Raw genomic sequence first — 16,362 nt, forward strand, 5'->3', positions numbered from 1 at the left:
ATATTTTGCGGATCGTGCCCCAAGAACTTTGGATGTTATTATCATTTTGCTGGTCTGATTGGTCCATGATTGAATATTTACAGCGGGAGTAAATACTCAAACAAAACAACGTCAGCGTACCTCACCAGCACGAACCTCTCAGACAAAGGAACTTGATATTAACAGGCTGGAGACAATAACACGTTACAACGTAATTCTGGACTCACAAAAGTCCAGAAACTCTGGCCACTTTCTGACAAGGGATTTGACCAAATTAAACATGCAGTTGTCATGAATATATGCCAAGGATGAAAAAATGACAAATTTAAACTCGATGTTTAGTTTCGCTCAGAATTCATGTTTTGGAGGTTGTATAAGTATCGTGACACAAAACTCAACTCATTTTGACTTAATTAGGCTAATTTAGAGCAATCAATACATTTATGTAATCCCACGCAGAGTTCTGCAAAGCGCAATACTAAATATATAATGTCAGCGCCAGAGCACCTTCTAAAGCGATTCATCGGACGTAACATGGAAATTAGCGCAGGCATCTATGGAAGACTGAAAGGAAGTGATGACACCAGGTGTTCGCGAAGAGGATTACCATACCCCATTCGATAACACCCGGCCCAATTTGTATTAAAGTGTTTGCTACTAGAGTAACTGATAACTGTTCCATGTGTGTCGTTACAGAAAGGTTATATTTAGAATACGAAACTACTGTTGATAAAAATACCATCAAGACGTACCTAAAGGGTACGTTAAACTTTGCTTCAGCAAATGTAATACACATATAATTTCGATACGGGTTGAAATCTTCATTAAATCTGTGAACACCTGATGATAATTACGACCTTACCTTGTATCGACGTTGACAGCAGCAGCACCAGCAGTACGACATCATCCACTATTTTCATGTTGACAGATAACGCTGTCGCAAACTGCGGGTAGTGTTATCTCAACAGTGGTGTCCGTTCTTCTAAAGAGGAGCTGACGTGTTTGGTCCAACACACATGCTATAGGAACCCAATACACATGCTATAGGAATGAATACGTATATCAAAGCCGTTGAAGCGTGACGTCTCTCGAATGACCTTCACAAAAGGCCAGATCATACTTGAAGAGACTAAACGTTTCTATTGATAGGTTAGAAGGCATGACCGGTTGACTAGTGCGTCTCTGCTGTGTATACAATTGTCGAAAGGATTCCTATTGACCGAATTTAATAGGCAATCGTAAGCTAGTAATGAGAAGTGTCGGTGTGAAAGGTAGAATGGTATTAGCGAATTGTTGAGAATGTTTACAGTTATTGGATATGCGTTTAAAAGCCTATTTGATATCCAAAGCATTTTATCCATTTCAAAACACGACTAAATTCAATGAAGTAAAGGCTTTTGTTAGACATCAAGTATTAATAAGCAACGATTGACCAAGGACAAAGAGAATTTTTGGGCGGGTTTAAATCTGCGGTGCATAAAAAGTATTCACAATGTACATGTATAAGGGTTTGGCGGGTTAATCTGGCAGGAAGGTTTTATGTGACGTCATACTGATTTACCTCTTTGGAGTTCCCTATAAACAGAACACTGGTGTTGACCGATCACGGATTTAAATGTGATATATGAAAGTATATATGATATATGTTGTAGGTCATGGCCGCTAAGGGACACAACTCGGCACAAATCGACAGGCATTTACAGTGAGTGAAAGAGTAGCAATATACTGACAGTATGTGCCGGGACACCAAAATTGAAACTCATAAATTGTTGCCATCTTGGGAAGCGACCCCGGGTGTGAAGTGTGAAAGCTTTAACCACTAGCCTATCCCACCTCCCGCATAGGCATTGAGGGGCGGTGGGGTAGGCTAGTGGTTAAAGCGTTGGCTCGTCACGCCGAAGACCCGGGTTCGAATCCCCACATGGGTACAATGAGTGAAGCCCATTTCTGGTGTCCCCCGCCGTGATATTACTGGAATATTGCTAAAAGAGGCGTAAAACCAAACTCAGTCAATCATAGGCATTGAGAAGTTGGAAGAATATGAAGATATAATGCATCTTATAGAAAACAACTTTTTTATTCTTCTTAGAGACTTACAGAGCTGCTTCTTGTCATTTCATTCCGTAAATATGCTGTGAGATATAAGAATACTCAATATGACGTTTTCTTGATCTTAGCGAAAAGACTGTCATCTCCTTACTTGTTCTGCGCATGCCAAGTTTAGAGACTGCGGACTGTTTCATCGTTCTAACATTTCCATGTTTGGGACAGCGCGCTCTCTCATGTATAACGGTAGATTATTGTTCATGGAATTGATTTAAATCGCTTATTCCTTGTGTAGTGTAGACGATGGTTTGTTTTAGAATTTCAGATTTTATGACAAGGCACATTTAACAGTGTTATATAAACTGACATTTCAAAAAATACGTCTTCTTCAGAATGCTACATAATACTATTTCCCTGCAGGGTCCTGACCTACAAAGCCTTCGTAACGTTACGACATATCGTAACTATACCAGATTATTGGCTTACGAATAGCGTAATAACGCTTTGTGGATCCCAGGTTATTAAAAACATGGTAGACAAATGTTGAAACATTTGTTTTCTGTTCATGTGTGTTTGGTTTGTTTTCATCGATTGACACAATATTCCTGACATATGATGGGTTGGTTGGTTGGTTTGTTGTTTAACGCCTCACGCAGCAATATTCCAGCTACATGGCGCCGGTCTGTATATTATCGAGTCTGGACCAGACAAACCAATGATCAACAGCATGAGCATCGATCTTTTCAATTAGGATACGATGGTACGTGTCAGCCAAGCCTGACCACCTGATCCCGTTCAGCGCCTCTTACGACAAGTTTGGGTTGCTGAAGACCAATTCTAGCCCGGATCTTCAAGGGCAGGATTTATTTTTGAAAATTAGGTAGGGTTATTAAATGTTTAAACTGATTTGTATTTCATATTGAAAGTATAATGTTGCACTGTATATTTGGGTAACCTTATCTTAGTGTTTGGCCCTAGTGTATGTAGAAGGTATATGCTGAAATATGTATATGAAATGAATACAAGTGGAATATGAAGTGCATATGTGAGGTGAGGTGAAATTGGGTTTAACGTCGTGCTTGAGAATCTTTCGCTCATATGACGACGTGCATGCGTATGTGTATGTGCGGCTGCTTGTACTAGCCCAGACTTAAGCTGGTTTTATAGTGCTAGCTCACTGAGATACCATGCCGCAGTGAAGCATGTGAATACCCCACTCAGACACATTATACTGACTCCGAGCCGACCAGCAGACCAGTACCCATTAATGCCGAGCGCCAGGCAGGGACCAACAAGTACCATACTTTAACGTCTTTTGGTATGACGCGGTCGGGGATCGAACCCGCGACCTTCCGCTCTCCGGGCGGACGCTCTAACCACTACACCACGGAGGCGGTCGAATGTGTATATGTACAAGTATCATGTATCCATGTATTTTGTAGGTTTTCTTTCGCTGGAAATCTATACCTGCTAATATAGCTGTGATTCTACTGCAGTTATTTGTGCGTTCAGGGCCATGCTGTGGGGGAAGGAGAGCTCGAAGGGTCTCTGGTTGTAACCTTGAAACGAAGTAGGATATTATAAAATATGTTTTGTAGAGAGTAAACGATTAAGACGACGTGCTGAGTAATTAACGTTTAATATGTTTTAACTTGAGGGATTTGCTCAAATATGTGTGAATTGTTAACCAAATGTAATACTAGTACTCATATTGTCTGGGACCATGATATATTACTATTCGAACTTTTGAACATGTCATTCATTTTTTGTACATTAGAGTACATGTATATGAGATACAAGGGATGTGATGCAATATACAGCATGATATGTCAGATGTGGTGCTTTAAACAATATGACATGTCGTATATGATGCTATATACAACATGGCATGTCGGATGTAATGCTATAAAGCCTATATACTTTATGATATGGAAAGATCAGATGTGGCCCTATATACAATATGATATGTCGGATATGGTGCAATATACAACATGATAGGTCGTTTGATATGTTATATACAATACGATATTTCGGATATGACACTTTATACAACTTATGTTGGATGTTGTGCAACATACAGCATATGTTGGGTGTGACCCCATATACAATATGCTATGTCTGATATGACGCTATATGCGACACTGTATGCTGCGTGTTGCGCTATATAAAACATGATATGTTGGGTATGCCACCACATACAACACCCTATACAGGCTGATATTTCACTGGTCTAACTATGTTACATCCTGGTATGTTGGATATCTGATTATGTTCATGTATTTGTATATGTCATTATGTAATGACCGCCGTTTATGACGGAAGACTTTCGTTTCATGAAAAATAAAATAAATTGAAACAAGAGAGTACATGTCAATCATTCAATCAATTCTTTATTCAAGTATGAAGGGCACCGGGCCCATATGCATCAATTGTACAACAAATATAACAGATGGTTCAATATAAGAGTGGGTATTTAGTTAAACATATGTCTAACTAGACTTTAGATAACTGTTCAGATAGTATTTACTCTGTTTCTCATAAACATGGACAAATAAAGACTCAAAATGTTAAGGTTTGTGTACTATTTGTTAAAAGATTATTTTTTATAGTTTAACATATTTGCAGTTGTGTATTTCCTTCTAATCTCATCATACAATTGACATATAACACAAAGTGATATCCGTCTTCTAGAATATTTGTACATATAGAAGGTATGCATCGCAACACTAGACATGACTGACTCCTGCTTGACAACGATACAAGAATCCGTATCGAAACGTCGCACTCACGACTTAAAGAAGTTGTTATCCATAAACATGTGTTCTATATTGTACTTCTCAACTAAAAAATGCCACTCCAGCAAGTTAGACATGACTGCACAGTATGAAAACATGAACACATTCAGGCACAGACAGCGAGGCACATAACCGACAGCCAACGCTATGTACAGCTGGCCGTATACAATACATACTATAGGAATCATAAAACATTAAAGGCTCTGGTGAAATAAGAGTTTGTTTGTACAGTGTGCCTCTGATATTGTTGTTTAGATTTGTTTACGATGTGTGTGAAATACCGGCATTTTGTTAATGGGGATTTCGCTCTTTGTTGGTTTGGCTTTTCACTTTTTCCATTGACGGATTTGGTTTACGACTTACAGTTGGGAGTGACTGGTTGTACGTCCACAATACGTATTGTTTATTTCTTACAACGTGCACAGACAACTCACCTGTGTGCACCAGTACGGATCATGCTATAGTACAGTCTATTTAACCGTACGGTATATTGTGTGGCTACTTAACTATTGGGTTCTTTGTTGAATAGTAAACATACACGCATGCATGCACTCACATATAAAACACCACTTTCTGTATTTCTCTGTGTGTTCCTGTGTGTAGAATCCATGAAGATACATGTTAGTGAGTGAGTTTAGTTTTACGCCGCACTCAGCAATATTCCATCTATATGGCGGAGGTTTGTAAATAATCGAGTCTGGACCGGACAATCCAGTCATCAATATCATGAACATCGATCTACGCAATTGGGATACGACGACATGTGTCAATCAAGTCAGCGAGCCTGACAACCCGATCCCGTTAGTCGCCTCTTACGACAAGCATGGGTTACTGAAGATCAATTCCAACCCTGGTCATCACGGGTATGATGCGGGTTAGAATTGGGTTAGAATTGGTTTTGCAACTTATGTTTTTAGGTAAAACATAATTCAGGTATCGTGAATGAGTGAGTGTGTGACCTGCTTTTTTTTGCAGTTTTCCATTTGATCGAACCCGGGTCTTCGGCGGGACGAGCGAAGTTAACAACTACCGCTCCTGAATATGGGTATCGGGTTGTTGAGACAGCTGATGTATATCATCGTATTCCATTTGCAAATGTCGATGCTCATCACGTCAGTCACTTGGAATCACTGGTCCTGCTTCAATTACAGCCGTCACAGAGTTGAAACATAGTTGATCGTGTGTGCAGTGTTAAACAAAACACAATACTCTTTCACCCAGTTTATTGATGGTCAATTCCCGTACTTAGTAAGGCTGATCCGGGCCGGTGGGGTAGCCTAATGGCTAAAGCGTTGGTTCGTCACGCCGAAGACCCGGGTTCGAATCCCCACATGGGTACAATGTATGAAGCCCATTTCTGGTGTCCCCCGCCGTGATGTTGCTGGAATATTGCTGCGGCGTAAAACCAAACTCAGTCAGTCAGTCAGTCAGTAAGGCTGATCCGTAGGCCAGGGCCTTGTTTCACATAGCTCTCTTAAGCCTAAAATCTCGTAACTTTCCTCGTAGCATTCCTACCCCCTGTTCTGTACCATTGACTTACGATAGTCGTAGCGCTACGAGAGCTTTGTGAAACGGGGCCCTGGCTAGCTATTCTCGAAACGTTCGTAGCCCTACGAACTTCTTAAGCCCATTCTTAACACATTGGCTACGATCAAAGTTAAGAATTCTTAGGGCTACGAACGTGTGGAGAATAAGGGCCCTGGTTAGTATATGATCAATACCTTCAGTTGTCATCACACTATGACCCGTGTGCGTGCGCATGCGTGCGTGTGCGCATGCGTAGGCGTGTGTTAGTCTTGACACATACACAGTAGGCATGCTTCAGATGAACTCGTATCATCCATTTAGACCAACTATAATGACACCGCCTGACCAGTTCCTTTTTTATCCCATGAATGGCGAGCTCCAGGCAGGGAAATAACAAGTACTTTACTTTGATATGACGTAGCCGTAGATCAAACCACTGCCTCCACTCCCCAGGCAGACAAATGTTAACGTAAGTGGTCCACAGTGTATAGATATAGGGTAACGCCTTCTTTAAGGCACATAATAGCACACATTGCGTACTAGAATTTATAGGTTATTTAATGTATTTAACACCCAAGTCCACATTTAACATTGAGCAATTGCGCATGTCTCCCATCCAGGAGAGTTGGCAAGATAACACCATAGGTAGCCAAAAGGAAGAATGCTCCCTCCTGAAGGGTCGCGGCAGTAGTTGCCAGCGCCACCGTAGCCGGCGCCTACGACGCCGTTAGTGATGTCGAAGTAGCTGGCGATGTAGGCGTGGTTGTTTGGAGACTTGGTCTGCCACGACTGACACGTTTTCCCAGATGCGGTGACGGCCACTGTTCCACCGTAGACGGCCGTGCTTCCTTGTTTGGTGAAACAGGCAGCTGAAAAGACGGGATATAAAGTCTTTACGAGACCCCAAAAAAAATTGAACATCTGAGACCAGAGCAAAATAAGTGAGGGAGTTTAGTTTTCAGCAATATACCAGTAATATCAAGGCGGGGAACAACAGAAAATAGCAATATAAAGGGGATATACATCAATGTTCGTATACCTGTAGATATTTCCTAACCGAATGATACTTATTGTATACAGATTTACAAACACCGGCATCTGATTGTTGCATTGGCGTAGGAATATCTGCATTAAAATCCGGAAACTCGTGTTTCATTTATTAATTCGGACTAATACCGGATTTATTAGATTTCCAATAGACACTGACTCGTTTATTAAAGTACCTTGCGTTGTTTGAGGTGTTGTTGTAGTCGTAGTGGTGGTTGTCCCCGTCGGCGTTGTAGTCGTTGTTGTCGTCGTGGTACACTGGTTTATATTACACTGCTCAAATCCGCTGCTGTCTGCAAGATAGCACCACACGTACCCGGATGGAAGAATGCTACCGCCAGAAGGGTCGCGGCAGTAGTTGCTGGCGCCGCTGTAGCCCGAGCCAGCGTCGCCGTTGGTGATGTCGAAGTAGCTTGAATAATAGGCGTGGTTGTTCGGAGACGTGCTCTGCCACGACTGACATGTTTTCCCAGATGCGGTGACGGACACGGTTCCACTGTAGACAGCCGTGCTTCCTTGCAGTGTAAAACAGGGGGCTGAAATAAGAGAAGCGGGTGTATTCCTTCCGTGGCGAGTTTAAGGTATTTCAGACATGTTACAATGAGAAGACAAATTGAAAAACAAACCAAAGGGTACACAGTTTAGGCGTTTACCGTTTTGGTTGGTACCGCTGGCACCGTTGCTGCACGTTCGTAACTGAATCATCTCTCTGACTTAAGCTAATTTGAAAAAAATCATGAAAACATAATTTCAATTATGATAGGTAATATGTGCTAAAAGCAGAATCCGACAACATCATGAACATCTGTTGATAAGCAGGGGTGGAAATAACCCATTGCCCGACGCCCGAGTCCAGTGTTTTTTTTCTGTCGGGCAAGCAAATTTTTATATCACACTGTACCGTGTCTAGTTGATATTCCAATGTTAATTATGTTGTTTATTTAAAAAATCAACAAGAAAACGGCCGGTATAGTGGAAAAATTATCAGGGCAAGTGATAATTATATGTGCCACTGTACCGGAGTACACTAGCAATTTTAAAGTTATTTCCACCCCTGATAAGTCTGAGGGGCGAGACACAAGGTGTTCTTCGCCCCTCGATGACACCACCCGCAAACAGGACAATACAGTGTTCGAAAGTATCTTCTTCCAATAATCGATATTCAACACGGGAAATGGAATAACAAAGAACAAAATGGCTCCTGTCACTTATTGTGACATATCAATGAATAAACTATCAGAATCTGGGATGCAAGTGGCATGGAAACGGGCTGTGACATCTCCAGCCGCGTCTAATGCAGATTGGTGGCCATTTTGTTCATACTGTGTCACGTGGTCAACAGCAGCGAGAATCTCGGGAGATCTCGTAGACCGGACTATGGACTATGCTGCAAGTATTATTTCAAGTTTTAACTACCTTAGCGCACAGTCCAGCAATGATTGGTTAATGTTACCTATTGTTGTTGTAGTTGTAGTTGTAGTGGTAGTGGTTGTTGTCGTCGTTGTAGGTGTGGTGGTTGTGGTGGTTGTAGTTGTTGTAGTTGTTGTCGTAGATGTCGTAGTTGTAGTGGTTGTTGGAATTGTGGTTGTAGTCGTTGAGGTTGCTGTAGGTGTAGTAGTCGTTATCGTGGAAGTAGTAGTAATTGCCGTTGTTGTCGTGGGCGTGGTAGTAGTCGTCATCGCGGATGTTGTTGTCGTTGGAGTTGTAGTTATCGTGGGTGTGGTTGTTGTTGTTGGGGTTGTAGTCGTCGTAGGCGTAGTAGATGTCGTTGGGGTAGTTGTCGTGGGAGAAGTAGTCGTTGTGACTGTTGATGTCGTTGGAGTAGAAGTGGTCGTTGCTGTTGTCGTTGGAGTATTAGTCGTCGTGGCTTCTGTAGTTGTTGCCGTTGGAGTAGTCGTCGTCGTGGCTTCTGTCGTTGTTGTTGGAGTAGTAGTTGTCGTGGTTGTAGTAGTTGTTGTTGTCAAAGCGCAGTTAGGAATGTCACACAAATCCCAAATCGCGGTTCCATCGGAGACATAACACCAAAGAAAGCCGGCAGCTCCAGCGCTACTGGCTGAAGGATCACGACAGTAGTTTCCGGCACCGCCGTACCCCATTCCGGCAGCACCGTTGGTGACGTCGAAGTGGCTGGAGAGGTAGGAGTGGGGGATAGGGTGTGTGCTTTGCCATGTCTGACAAGGCTTCCCGGTGCGGGTCACGGCCGTTGTGCCGCTGTACACGGCGGTGTTGCCCTGCAACGTGAAACACTCGGGGGGATCTACAAAAAAGAAATATTATGCATATATATTAAACAAAACATACTAACAATAAACTGCAGATCACAACAATACATATTTGTGTAAACGGAGATATTCATTTGCGGTTGATGTTCTTATGGTCCTAGGGATTCGGGCCACATCCAATCAGTTGGACTTCAATTAGCGAATTACAGTTTCATGTCCTTACAGATTTGTTCTTGATTGGCTGAATCAGCCATGCTGTTGTTTGTTTTTTAGAATTGTGAAATGATTTCATATATTTCATTTATTAATTCATTTAGTGTTTGTTTTGTTTATTATTTTGTTTCTCTGTGCAATCAGCGCATTATGGAAACCATGACAGACATCAACCAAGACATGACAGCACGCCTGACCCGATCCCTGCCACCTTTGACAATCCCAGTTTGCTGAAGACAGTTCCAACCCGGATCTTTATGGGGTAATACCAGTGATATGTAAAGGGTAAAGGGATGGGTAAATCCCCCTTTCCCTTTACGCAGGGAGCTAACTTGCGTTCTCCTCTAGCAGGGAGGAGAGTTCAGATAGCATGCACTGGAGAAATCAGATGCATGTACTTCGTAAACCTACAAACATGTCATATAAATAAAACGTTCCGCTCCAGTCAACTCCTTCTCGATAGTATCTACGTTCAAAAGTATGGCAAACTTGTTTTCCAACAGTCCAGAGGTTATACTGGTGATCTGTAACCACTCCCTTTTTAAGTTTAGTGGCCCAGGCAAATGACTTCATTATGAATTGCACGTCTTAAACAAGAGTAAGTGAGTGAGTCGACTTTAAAACCGTTTTGACCGTTTTCTGGTGCCATGTTGCCATAATACAGGAGGTAAATAAAAAGGATACACACCACTCACTCATCACTTATAGTGAAATCCTACCTGGTGCCCCCGGGATGGGGGAGGGTGTGACGGGGGGACACAGAGGAACCCCACATCTTGACCAGATAGCGCTGCCGTCGGCTATGTAGCACCATAAGAAGCCCGCTGGCTGAGACGCCCCTCCTGAAGGATCACGGCAGTAGTTGTTAGCGGCGACTATGCCGGGGCCAGCTGCTCCGTTGGTGATGTCGAAGGAGGTGGAGGTGTACGGGTGTGGGATTGGGGACTGGTCTACCCACTTCTGACATTCTCTGCCGAACTCATCGACGGCCGTAGTTCCACTGTAGACAGCAGTGCCGTCTTGAATGATGTAGCAGTCTGTCGTACCTGGGGGTAAAACAACAGGATAAAACAACAGGGTAAAACAACAGGATAAGACTTTAACTTGTAGATGGTATAGGATTGATTTTGATCAATTATGCTTATTACAAGAGGCGACTATGCTTGTCGTAAGAGGTGTCTAAATGAATAGCCAGACTTGGTTGTTGCATGGGGCTTGGTGGGCGGGCTGACTAAGGCGCCAGGCTAGTGATCCAGCGAGGTTGAGGTGTCGGGATCGAGCCCACCTGTGACCGGGTGTAAAAACCTTGGAGTCAACTTTGTGTGCAGACTCTCTCAGTGTTGTCACAACCCCTAGTGTACAGTACACAACCCTGTGCACTTAAAAGAACCCACGAATCCGTTGGTATTTGACCAGATGGTGGCCACATGAATACGTGCAAACACCTAGTTGCGGGTACAGCAACGTGCAGTGAACATGGACAAAGTACTGTGACTATGTGTCCCAGTCCACCCAGCTGTGAATGGGTACCTCGTTAGGATGAAAGCCACAATAACTCGGTGCGCCTAGTGGCTGCAAGAGTTGTATACTCCCCAGAGAGTTGAGATTTGATAACACGATGCGTCGTTGAGATTGACATCCAATGATCGAGGGGAAAAATACCAGTGCCTTGAGCATGCACTAGTGCGTGGATATGTGCGCTATATAAATATCCTATAATAATAATAATGTCATCGTATCTCAATTTCGTAGATCGAAGCTCGGGTTGTCAATGGACTGTCTGGTCCAGACTCGATTATTGACAGACCATTTTCATGAGTGAAGGTGCTTCGATAACCAGAAGTGTTAGGCCGAACACTAGTGTCCAAAATGTTTCCAGTCTTTTAAAACGTGTCTTTGGTGTTGTGAAAAAGTGTTAAGGAACATCTTAAATTATCTTTGTTAACATGTTTGCTTGCAAAGTAACATTTTTCCATTTTCTGTGTACACATAGCAATATTTATCGCCAAAACGCAGCAATATTCAAGCAGTATTTGCATCCATTTCACATGTAGAATGATTCTATAGGGTATGACGACAGCCTAGAAAATATGATATGATACACAAGTATGAGAAATATGCCACGCGTAACAGCTGAAGAGAGAGAAAGAGCCATTGGGATAGTGCAGATCAGACATACAATGCTGTTTCCAACGCCCTCGGGTGCCACCGTATCACGGTTATAATACTTATTCAGGGCTTCAGTCAGACTAGGGTCACCGTCGACAGACCAAGTAGGGGACGTCCACGCATCACAACGCCAGCTGGGGCGGTGGGGTAGCCTAGTGGTTAAAGCGTTCGCTCGTCACGCCGAAGACCCGGGTTCGATTCCCAACGTGGGTACAAAATGTGAAGCCCATTTCTGGTGTCCCCCGCCGTGATATTGCTGGAATATTGCTAAAAGCGGCGTAAAACCATATTCACTCACTCACTCACAACGCCAGCTGAAGATAGGTACCTCCGTCACTAAGGCAGGAGGGTAACGTTTCTTTTGGTATTTAGTGTATGTCATGTATCTGATTGGACAATATTACACCGCAGTAAATGCTTTGTGTCACTCTCCTTTGAACTCAAGTGCATTTACCTTGCAGTGTGTACCATTGCGGGGAAGAAACTGATGAAGTAACAAATCACCCTATATCCTGGTTGATAGTTTATGAGAAACACGCGAACGTGTATTTAGTTCCGCCAAACAAAGAACTATTTATATGCACGAGCAAATGAGTTAGTGGGTGAGTTGGGTTTTACGCCGCTTTTAGCAATGTGCCAGCAATATCACGGCGGGGGACACCAGAAACGGGCTCTACACACTGTACTCATGTGGGGAATCGAACCCGGGCCTTCGGCGTGACGAGCGAACGCTTTAAACATTTGATTACCCCACCGCCCCCATTCACGAATAAAGGTGCACAGGCAAGATCTCAAGATATCCGAGTTCCGTGATGGGATACAAACACGAACGTTCTGGCCGAGTGTCGGATGCCTTGTCCACATGGCCAACAGGTTAACCGCGTCAACAAGCTGACCAGGTAAAGATGTCAGCTGTTGGATACATCCACGCAAAGATAGATCAGCAAGAATGTAGTACCTTATCCACTTGTCTTTGTCTACTCTTTATTGTATGGAATATCTTCATGATAACAAAATATTTACGAAATTTCATTCATACCATTTACATTTTCTATGTGTACATTTTGACATGGGTTTTACGCCTCTTTTAGCAATATTCCTGCAATATCACGGCAGGGGACATCAGACATGGGCTTCACACATTGTACTCATGTGGGGAATCGAACCCGGGTCTTCGGCGTGACGAGCGAACGCTTTAACCACTAGGCTACCCCAACGCCTCATATTTTCTAAGAACGTGAGATACCTAAGAAGAGTGTTTGACTGCATATCAGAGGTTTTTAAATGCAATTGGTTAATCAAATAAACTATAACATTATAAACAACATTACCTCGTTTCTCCTTAATGCATATATAACGTATTGTGTAAAATACCCTCGCTCAAGACTGACTGACTAACTGAGTTTAGTTTTACGCCGCTTTTAGCAATATTCCAGCAATATCACGGCGGGGGACACCAGAAAATGGGCTTAACACATTGTGCCCATGTGTGGAATCGAACCCGGGTCTTCGGCGTGACGAGCCAACGCTTCCCTCGCTCAAGAAATAACATCATTCATTTCTACTTTCAATGCACATTGTGTATAACCTGCTTAATATTTGGCAACACTAATATATACCTGGGGCAAACGTAGTTTCTGTATTTGCCTTGTGAAAAAGGCATGGATCAACGCTCACGGTTACTTTACTCACCTTGTGCAGATGTCGTCGTCAACATCATCAGCAGCAGTACGACATCCTTGCCTAACCCCATCTTCAGTGACACTACTGACCGAAGACTGTGTACTATTTTCCCGAAAACTGATGCATGTTCCGTTCTCAGACCTGTAGATTATTCATTACAGGAAGGGTCGTGTAGGACTAGGTAGACGGGGCGCCATATAATCTGTTGACTTGAGTGTAGTAGCTACATTATGCATGCAGGGATTTCTGAGCGAATGCTTCATGACGTGTGAAGGCCAGCATTGAAAAGAGGAAACCTTTATTGCCCCTGAGCTATGACCGACACGTCACCTACCATACAACTACTATACAACCGCTATACAACACACGTCTATTTGTACTGTAATTGTACAATTGTTAACATAGAGGATGATAAATATCGATAAATGGAATGACATATTGAAGTGATTGGTGAAATATTGAACTATGCTGATGGTAAGGGTAGCGTTTTGACGATTTGATCGATTGCCTATACATCAGCAATCTAAATTCTTCTAAGGTGAAAAGAGTTCCCACAGATTAGCTCTTATAAACCGCCAAGGCCAAAGTGGGTCTCTTATGTGGAAATAAGGATATCTCTAACCAGGTATTAAATATTATAGTATAATTAAAAAAAATAATCTTTGCAGAGTGGTTAGATTTTCCGAGCCTTGACAAGCAACGTTATGTTTATTGTCGTTATTAAGATGAAAAATATGTGTTCTAATGATTATAACTACATCTAAATTCGTGATCAGTTGTTTGCCCTTGGGTTGGTCAAACAATGACGTCATCATATGGAATAGAATTACGTCACCTCCAAACAAGTTCGACATGCTAATCGAATCAGATAACCGTAATGTTTTGTACCATGTTTTCATTGGTTTATTCATGGAACTTGTTTGTGACAAGTGCCACAAGTTGGATACGCGCTCCTTTTACCGAACTATTTGATTGTGATTCTCGAAAGAATAAGTTCGTTATAACCGTAGTTCTTTATACTCATCTCCACTAAAATATTCAGTAACATACCGGGGCCTCTGACAGTTAGTTATATCCGTCATTCGTCATAAACGAGTTCGTTATAACCGTAGTTCTTTATACTCATCTCTACTATAATATTCAGTAATAGACCACGGCCTACTATGACAGTTAGTTATATATGTCATTTCTATATAAACGAGTTCATAATAACCGTAGTTCTTTATGCTAAAATATTCAGTAAAATACTGGGGCCTATGGAAGTTAGTTATATATGTCATTTCTATATAAACGAGTTCATAATAACCGTAGTTCTTTATGCTAAAATATTCAGTAAAATACAGGGGCCTATGGCAGCTCGTTATATCCGTCATTTCGTTATACGCGTATTTTACTGTGTATGTTCGACACAACACGAACTGTCAATATTTACGGGGCCTCGACTCAAGACAGACCATTCACCTTTATCAGTCACTGACCAAAACAACAAGGGGTTCCAGTCGAAGACTGACCATGCTGGTACTTGTGATGCGGAAATATCTCTGCGGTCGAAGGACACCATAACACATAAGATTAAGTATACAGATGAGGCTTATAGTACCTCAAAGTCTGGAGTGTGATTATTGTGTTGTGTTAGGCCGTGGTTTATGCTTGTTTTGCCTTGTGTGTCTATATGGGTTATTGTGCATTGTTGAGACATTGTGATGTCTTGTGAAGCAATATGATGCGTGTGAGATGTCCATTGCCATGCATAATTGTGTACACTGTCCATTATTCGAAGATGCTCTCATCTGAAGATGTCCTCAATCATCAAGGCTCTAATGTATTAAGGGGAGGTGGGGTAGTCTAGTGGTTAAAGCGTTCGCTCGTCACGCCGAAGACCCGGGTTCGAATCCCCACATGGGTACAACGCAATATCATCTTTACGCTGTGACCCACAGGAGTTCCCACAACTTCATGGTGGCCCAGTGGTTATAGCGTTACATGTTAAACCGAAACTCCGGGTTCGGTTCCCTAAAATGTGTAAAGCCCATTTCTTGTGTCCCCCACTGTGACGGTTTTGGAATATTGCTAAAAACGGCGTAAAACCAAACTCAGTCAGTCAGTCAGTCTAATGTATTAATACAAGCATACCTCTTTCAGCATATACCATCAGTATCACAGCGGGAAACACCAGAAATGGGCTTCACACATTTTAGGGAACCGAACTCGGAGTTTCGGTGTGACAAGTAACGCAGTAACGATTTAACCTCTGGGCCACCATGACGTTGTGGGAACCCCTATGGGCCACAGCGTAATGATGATATTGCGTTTATCGTATGTTATATGCGTTTATTATAAATGGTGGCTTTTACACACATTAGGTCTGCTCTCAATGAAACGGTTCAATTTGTACTTTTTGAACGACTCCAAAGAGTATTCAACGTAAACATCATTGTGCACTCATGGACGTAAATGGTCAACGTATTGAAGTCATGAATAACTGTGAAAAACATTGCCCCAGATTCTGGTCGTGTGAGGTAAACACGGCTTATGACTGGCAGTATTCGGTCGGTGTGTAAAACGACCTCCTGTCCCGTTATTCATGTTCTACATGGCCCTACTACACACCTACTACAGAGCGAGAACCGTGTGCTTGTAACGGACAGTGAACGGCGTTGTATTCGTTGTAGTTTTCTGGG

At 42.5% G+C, this 16,362-nt stretch overlaps 1 protein-coding gene across 1 annotated transcript in view; it reads right to left on the reverse strand.

Annotated features, from left to right (window-relative positions):
* Window positions 1–13,751, reverse strand: part of LOC124285710 (apolipoprotein(a)-like) — a 36,961-nt gene extending 23,210 nt beyond the window's left edge. The window contains exons 1-6 of the mRNA XM_046721986.1: window positions 13,691–13,751; window positions 10,549–10,875; window positions 9,486–9,651; window positions 9,041–9,231; window positions 7,571–7,930; window positions 6,938–7,216 (exon numbers count right to left, since the gene is read on the reverse strand). Of these exons, the coding sequence (XP_046577942.1) occupies window positions 6,938–7,216; window positions 7,571–7,930; window positions 9,041–9,231; window positions 9,486–9,651; window positions 10,549–10,875; window positions 13,691–13,751 (1,384 nt within the window). The remainder of the gene's footprint in view (window positions 1–6,937; window positions 7,217–7,570; window positions 7,931–9,040; window positions 9,232–9,485; window positions 9,652–10,548; window positions 10,876–13,690) is intronic.
* Window positions 13,752–16,362: the final 2,611 nt, after the last annotated feature.

The sequence above is a fragment of the Haliotis rubra genome, unplaced genomic scaffold (genome assembly GCF_003918875.1).
Source record: "Haliotis rubra isolate DU_JTF1 unplaced genomic scaffold, ASM391887v1 Scf367, whole genome shotgun sequence".
Lineage (NCBI taxonomy): Eukaryota > Metazoa > Mollusca > Gastropoda > Lepetellida > Haliotidae > Haliotis > Haliotis rubra.